This window comes from Poecilia reticulata, chromosome 9, assembly GCF_904066995.2.
Source record: "Poecilia reticulata chromosome 9, P_reticulata-male-v2, whole genome shotgun sequence".
NCBI lineage: Eukaryota > Metazoa > Chordata > Actinopteri > Cyprinodontiformes > Poeciliidae > Poecilia > Poecilia reticulata.
Genome location: NC_088838.1, coordinates 12395906 through 12403220, shown reverse-complemented (window position 1 = coordinate 12403220; position 7315 = coordinate 12395906). Strand labels below are relative to the sequence as shown.

Here is a 7315-nt window from a genome sequence, read left to right as displayed (position 1 = left end):
TGCTAAAGCAGAAATATTGTTGAAATTAAACACCATTGTTGTTTAATAAGGAAACAAGTTCTATGCCGAAATGTCTAGTAAAGTTTCATCTCAGTTATTATAGAAAGCATGTCTTTTAGACCCAATAATTACATCCTTTTCTAAAAAATGTATTTGACTCAACTAATTAGTTCAGAGGAGTCTTTTATTAATAACCAAAATATCATTCATTTCAGTTTGTATTCCAACTTTGCCTTTTCTGCCCCTTGCAGTGTCCTATTTTTAATCTTCTTTATTGTTGTTTTATGCTTTTATCAGATAAAGCACTTTGACTTGCCTCTTTTCTGAAATATACCACACAAATAACATTGTCTTTCCAAAACGATGTTTTTAACATTGTAAACTATCCTCCTGAGATGATTGTATACTGTTTTTAAGGCTGTTTTTTTTTTTTTTTTTTTAAAAACCAGTAATCTTGATGCTTACATGATTATTGTTAGGCCAATTTCTGACCTGCCAAACTTTATATTTTTTGTCACCAACCATGCTTTCAAGTACTATTGACACATTTTTAGCATTAAACAAGAGTCACTCCAATAGCTTAATGTTAGTCTGAAACAACTATTACATAATGCAACTTCAAACTATTATTTTATTTAATGACAAAAAAGCAATCAAATCAAATGTGACAAATTAATTGCCCCATGAAAACCATGAAATTACTTTATGAAGTAGTTCAAAACTCCGTTCAAGTTTTACTAACCACACTTTCAGAATCCAGAAATCCCTTAAATACAATCTGCTTGACAACAGGACGTAGGCTGAAGTGTCTGGAACAAAAATAATGCCTTCATCTAAAAATTTTCAAGAAAACCTAAGCAACAAATTGACACCTAGGAAGGAATGGGTCCCCAAAACATTTGGGGGTAAGAGAGAGAGAGGAGTTGAGGGAATGGCATTTGAGACAGAGAGATGTTACCCAATTATGGTTGTAGTGGGACAGTCTGGGGTTGCTTTGCTGTGTCAGAACCTGGAAGACATCCTGTAAATTGTGGAACCCTTCTCTATTAAAAAATCCTAACAGAAAATATTTGACTATCAGATCACAACTTCAAGCTAAAGCACACTTTGGTTATACAACAGGAAAAATGACCCAATGCACCTCCACAGGTTTTCCTGTGAATGTCTAAACACAATAAAGGTTTTGTAGTGGCCCAGTCAAAGCTCAGACTTTAGACCAACTCTAATGTTGTGGAAATAAATGGGCCCCTCATAGTGAAAAACTCTCCAATATGGCTTAATTTTGCAAAAAGTGGGCCACAATTCATCCATAGAGACGTAAAAAAAAAAAAAAATATTGCCAGTTATTTCATATGCTTGATAGTTGTCACAACTAGTTACAACTAGTTAGTCATGATGGTCTAACAAGTTATTTTTAAAAGGCATTTATGTTTTCACAACCAAGCTGGTTATAATAACTTTTTGATTTCAGCAAATGAAATATTCAAAGAATTCCAAACTGCATTTTGTATTTGCTCAGGTTATTTTGTACATTAAAGTGATGAAAAGCTAACAGAAACTTTAGTATAGGGAAATATACTTTTTTTCAGAGCTCCTTATCCATTTGTCTCTCTCTGGTTGATAAACCTTTGCCAAGTTAGGAAGACAAGAACGTAAACATTATGTTTTTTTATTGAAACAGTTTACTGGTAAATGACAGATTGTTGCTGTGAAACTGCCATGTTCAATCTCAAAAAAATCATGGGGGTAAAAAGTCATACATGGTACTTAACACTGAATAGCAAGAGAATCCATGCTTCAGAGCAGACACTCAGATCACAAAGAAATCAGGCAAAATGCCCTCTTGATTTCAATAAAAAATATTAAATTGATTTTTTTTCACTCTATCCATCTTTACAAGGTACAGATTTGTTCACTTTTAATTATAAAAACAGTTAATACTGATTGTAAAACACAAATAAATTTACAAAACATAACAATAATAATAATAATAATAATAATGTTTTTTATATTAACAACAATAGCAAACAATAATAACAATAATAATTAAATTTAAAAACAAAAAGTAGAATGGAGGGAAATAAGGTTTGTTGCATCTTTTGACCACACAAACAGCAACTTTTTTTGGGAAAAAAAAAAAAATCAAATTGCATTTAGCGCTACCTGACACAGTTACACACAAACACAGTATCAGGTCGTTGAGTATTTCTCATTGCCATTTACAGTGTTATGGGCACAAAGACAAGACAGTCTCCAAGCCATTTATTTCTGCAGGAACACACAAGTCAAAGAAATCCCTCAGACTGAGTTAGGCTTGATGGGCCATGGTGGTCCTGAAGAGGTGCCCTGATCCTCTGCCACCCAGTATAGTAAATTACAGAACCACTTTCAACGTTTCAGCATTTAGAAGAAGGGAAAAATCTTCCTGGCGAGAGGAATTTGTATCCGTTGCCAGCAGGCAGTCGGATAGAACGAGCACCAGGGCTGCTGCTTGTGGAAATTGTAGGCGACGGGGCAACTTTTCTGGGGTTGGAACAATGGTGTCCATTGGAAGAATTCTTGGTACCGCTATCCAGTGACTGCAGTCCCAGCTCCCGCAGCTCCAGGCTGTCTTGGGCGTCATGAGGGGAGCAGTGGCGTGGGGAGAGGTTTAGAAGGCTCAGTACGTCTCTACTGGCCGAAGCAATAGGTCCGGATGTGCTGTGGATGGCTTTGACGGGACCTAGATGTTGCTGCTGTTGAGCTGCGGCATTAGTCCAAAACGTCTTCAGGTTGTGGATAGCTTGGACTTTTTCATCAATGACCCCTCTTCTTAGTCGGTCCAGATCTGGGGCATCTGCTGATGTAGAACAGGCAGAGCCTGTAGAAGAGTAGGACAGAGCAGGAGACGGAGCGCTACCGGCTGGCGACTGGTGTCCAGAACTGGGAGACACGTTGCTGGGAGAGCGGGAAATGTGGCCACTGTAGGGAGAGCTTGGGTATTTCAGCTTGAACTGTGCATGGCTGTCCAGGGTGGGCGAAGGGTGGCTACCATCTTTTTGGGAAGACTCTGAGACTGCAGGGCTGTTGTATCCAGAGCTTACCTTCTGCAGGGAAGAAGACCGGGAGGGAGGCTTGGGCTTGGGGGAAGACTGTGCTCGACCACTGGCGCTGCTGTTGGGACGACTGAATGCGCTGGTTTCGGAGGAACGGAACGTACCGCTGCGAGCTGAGGCCGCAGCAGGTCCCGTCCCGCCCTCCGCTCCAGCCCGCTGAAGACTGCTCACAGCTCGTAAGTGGCTGTGAGTTTCCTCCAGAATCTTCTGGGCCAGCTCTTGAGGGTCCAGATGAACGGGTTTTTCTTCCTGCGACTTGACAGTGCTGTCCGTCTCAGTACTGGACTGGTCAGATTCACCTGTGTCCGAGCTGTTCACCTTACCCACCTTCTGGAAGGGCGAGTTTGGACTGGGCAGGAGGGATGTTTTGACAGGAGACGTCGGGGTGCTGACGCTGCCCCGTGACGATACGGAGACCATGTAGCCTCTCCCTGCTCCCGCGGACCCACCAACACCCCTGCCTCGGTGGTGTCGCTGACTGTGACCTGGTGGTAGAGGCAGCGAGTCACAGTGGCTGCCCAGTGGCTCGCTGCTGATAATGGAAAAGCCCTCATACTCCTCTTCGTCACCTCGTGTTCCCGCACCTGCAGCAGCAGCTCCTTGTGGGGACGAGCGACTGCGTGGCACATGTGGGTGTTTGTGAACAGTGTAGTGTGCTGTGGCGCCCCCTCGTTGTCGATGACTAAGGAAATCGCAGTCTGACTTGGAGGCAAAGCTCATAGAGGAGGTTACAGAGCTGAGGCTGTAGACAGAAATGGCATCTGATGCTTGATTGTCCAGGCATGGGGGAGAGAAAGGAAGGCTGGAGTATCCCACTGGCAATGGGTTAGAGACAGACTGAGCCGAAGCCAAAGACTCAAGGGAGGACGAGCTGTCCAGGCTCAGGCGCTTGGGCAGTTCTGTGGAGTCTGGAAACAAAGCAAAGAAACATATGCATGTGGAAAAACGAAACAAATGAAAACTGTAGCGGTCCAAAAACAAATTTAGACCCTGAAAGTACAAAACAGATAAAAAGAATAAACTAATTTACCAAACAGTGCCAGCAGAGACTGAAGGGCAAAGTGCAAGGTGCGCCGGTTAGCCAGTTTGCCCGTCTTTAGCACCACTTCTTCCTGTCCTACCTCACATAAATCAAATCCTGCGCAAAGAAAACAACAACAAAATGTAATTTAGAAACGATTAAATATGACTGCGACTCCATGCGTGCATGCATGAATAGCTAATATATCTCATTTGAATTTAGATATATTATACACAGAGTGATATAAATCAAGTGTTTATTATTTCTGTTAATTTTGATGATTATGAAATATGGTTAATGAAAACTCAAAATATATTAGTCTGATGTTTTATATTACATCAGACTAATAAAAAAAATGTTTTTTTCATACGGCAACATCTTGAAGACATTTGACTTGACAGCAGACAATCACTCCCCCCTCCCCACCCCGTTCACAAGGTCATTGCTGAAGCAGCTCACTCTTTATATAGTGCTTCATGCAGGCTTATTTATGGACAGATTAACTGAAGGGAAAGTGTGGTAGAAAAAAGATCAATGGTCATCGATGATAACAAGGGTAGATTCACGAGGTATGGACTGCGGCTGGCATCAGTGCTCCAGAAGCCACTTCCGATGTTTCCAGGACATGGGCTACATCTGTTGCAATATGTTAAGCAAATCCTGAACCAGTGGCAGAAACATCTGACCTAAAAACAACTTGAGATCTAGTGTGATGCTTTCACAAGTGACATGACTTAGGGACGTTTCACTGTGTTTTACCAAGCCCAAAGTCAGGCCAGCTGTCCGTCAGGAAATTCACACTTCATTTTTCCCTCTGCTGACGAAGCTTTGTGGAGGTTCTGATGTCGACATTTTTTTCCACCCGCCCACACTGGTAAAAGTGCCAGTAGCTACTGTAATCACCATGGCATCAATGCGAACTTGCCTGAATCTTTGAATCTTTGATGAATCGTCAAGAGGAAGATAAAAGACACCAGAGACAACAATACCATCCAGCTGAAGGTCAATACTAAAGAAACCTGGGCTTCCTGATCTCTGTCATATCACATCACATTTGTTTTTTAAATCACTCAAAAAGAACCCTCGATCAAGTATTGAGTACATACGCTACAGTACATGGGGTTACTTTTCAGTAGGCCGACGTTTCTGTGTTAAAACGTCCCTTTTTTGGGGGTTTTATGTGATATAATTATTTTTTCAGAAACAGTTTGGAAAATATATGTTATAACTGAAAAAATAAGGCTTTTTTTTGTTGTAGAGTGTATGTTGATTTTGTATAAATGAAATCATTCTACAATGTTCATGCAAAGTTACTGAAGATGTACAGGAGACACAAAGAAGCAGTCTTATTTAGTTAAGATTTAACTTACCAAGAGCAGCCAGAAATTCATGGCATCCAGGCAGTCTCCACAGTTGTACACTGATGGACACCTGAATGGGCAGGAGGGAGAAGTCCTGCTCCTTCTCTCCTGTCTGCAGTTGGACTAGCACCTGGTGAAGCTGGAAGACAAAGAAGACAGGACTATGAAATTAAAACTCTTATTTTGTTAAATGATTAAATGTGATTTATGGAGCAGGTTCAATAGCTCTGTGCTGCTGATAGTAATTTCATTACCAATTTAAGTTTCTAGAAATGATAAAATACAAACCTTTTAATGAAGTACAGAAAATCTTTCTTAATATGTTTTAAATCCTTTGTATTAGTTAACGAGACAATGGGGGCGGGGGGTAGCTGCAGAGAATTAGAACGCTAAGAATTGGACCTTTGTGGGAATGTTCACATGGACTGAGGATTACATATCTAACAACAGAGAAAACTTTGCCAGCTTGACGTAACTGTGTGGAAAGTAAAAGAGAGCCTTAGCTGCGCCATAGTAGCTTTACATCATAGCTTAATCCCTGCAACTATCCTGAAACCTTCGTTTGAGCTGTAATAATCCGAAACTGGAAATCCTTCAGCAATCAAAGGAATGGAAAAGTGCACAAATATACACAACAAATGGTAGGTTAGCTTCCGACAGCCATGTAAATGATCAACAGCATCACAAAAGTAGATTATAAAAACCATCATAAAGCCTCTTTACAAAGGGTGCCGTTTTCCTGATTTTTTTTAGCAAGTTAAATAGGTAGAGAGAGGAGAAGCAGAGCAGAGTGAAATGCAGTGCAGGTAGGTGAATGGTCACTTACCATGGCCACCATATTTTTGACAGCCTTCAGATCACAAGGTGGGTGCAGGGAAAAGAGAATAGGTAGTTTTTAAATACATGCACACAGTTTGCAGATAAAGGTTAAAAAGATTCAGCCATAAGAGGAAATGAAGCAAAAAGGTAACGCCGGTGTGTAATATCGCACTTCGGTGCAATCAGCACACATAGACCAGTTGGAGCATGGTTCATGTTATACCTACTGAATTTGTATAATCACTGCCTAACTGCACGGTTTCTGAGTCCAAGCATGTGATCGCCACATGTACCACGTGTACAATGATAAACCTCTGCTGTGTAACTCTTAATTCTCTGGTATTTCAGTGGTGGGAGAGAAAAATAATTAGTATGGTTGCTAGCACTGCTAGTCCTGTTTGTAGGTCTTTTGTCGCATCTAACCAGAAAACCTTCTTTCACACGTTTGCTACCCCTTCACATTCCCCCCCCAAAAAACGGTAAAATCTTGTATTTTCCTTTTATTTCTCAAATATATTCGTATATCACATAATAACCCAATAAAAATATGGAAGCTTCAGGATTCAAAGTGAAAACAAACAAACAAAAACAAAATCAGAAAAGTTCAAAGAATACGATTGCTTTGCAAGGTACCGTTCTTCTAAACACTTTCTAGTTCAAACGGCACATGTCATTTGAAACCAAGATCAATTTCATACAGTGCGTTTGTTTGAAGCAGCAGGCTCTTACCCGGTTGATGAGCTGCTCTCCTGCCTCTGAAGCAGTGATGAGTTTGCACAAAGCCTGGAGAGCTGGCGGCGGCAAACCTAAGGGTTGGGAACAAAGGAAGCTCATTGTCATTCATTCAAGAAACAACATTTATACCTCAAAATAAGCCACACTAAGCAGATGGCCCTCAATGTGAAATGATAGAAACATTAAACTAAAGAGATTACATTTTTCAGTGAAACAAAAGAAATAAATTAGCAAGAGACCTGCAAGTGTATCCAAAATGTTGTACCGTTAAATTTTTTTTAAGT

The 7315-nt window shown here is 40.8% G+C and overlaps 1 protein-coding gene across 4 annotated transcripts in view; it reads right to left on the bottom strand.

Annotated features, from left to right (window-relative positions):
• Positions 1 to 1653: 1653 nt before the first annotated feature.
• Positions 1654 to 7315, bottom strand: part of LOC103470552 (tetratricopeptide repeat protein 28) — a 229100-nt gene continuing 223438 nt past the window's right edge. For 3 of the 4 annotated variants that reach the window (XM_008419085.3, XM_008419087.3, XM_081610552.1), the window contains 5 exons: positions 7026 to 7102; positions 6304 to 6327; positions 5487 to 5616; positions 4126 to 4233; positions 1654 to 4003 (listed from right to left, as the gene is read on the bottom strand). In XM_008419085.3, the coding sequence (XP_008417307.1) occupies positions 2397 to 4003; positions 4126 to 4233; positions 5487 to 5616; positions 6304 to 6327; positions 7026 to 7102 (1946 nt within the window). In that variant the 3' untranslated portion in view covers positions 1654 to 2396. The remainder of the gene's footprint in view (positions 4004 to 4125; positions 4234 to 5486; positions 5617 to 6303; positions 6328 to 7025; positions 7103 to 7315) is intronic. The other variant, XM_008419086.3, reaches the window with a different exon arrangement.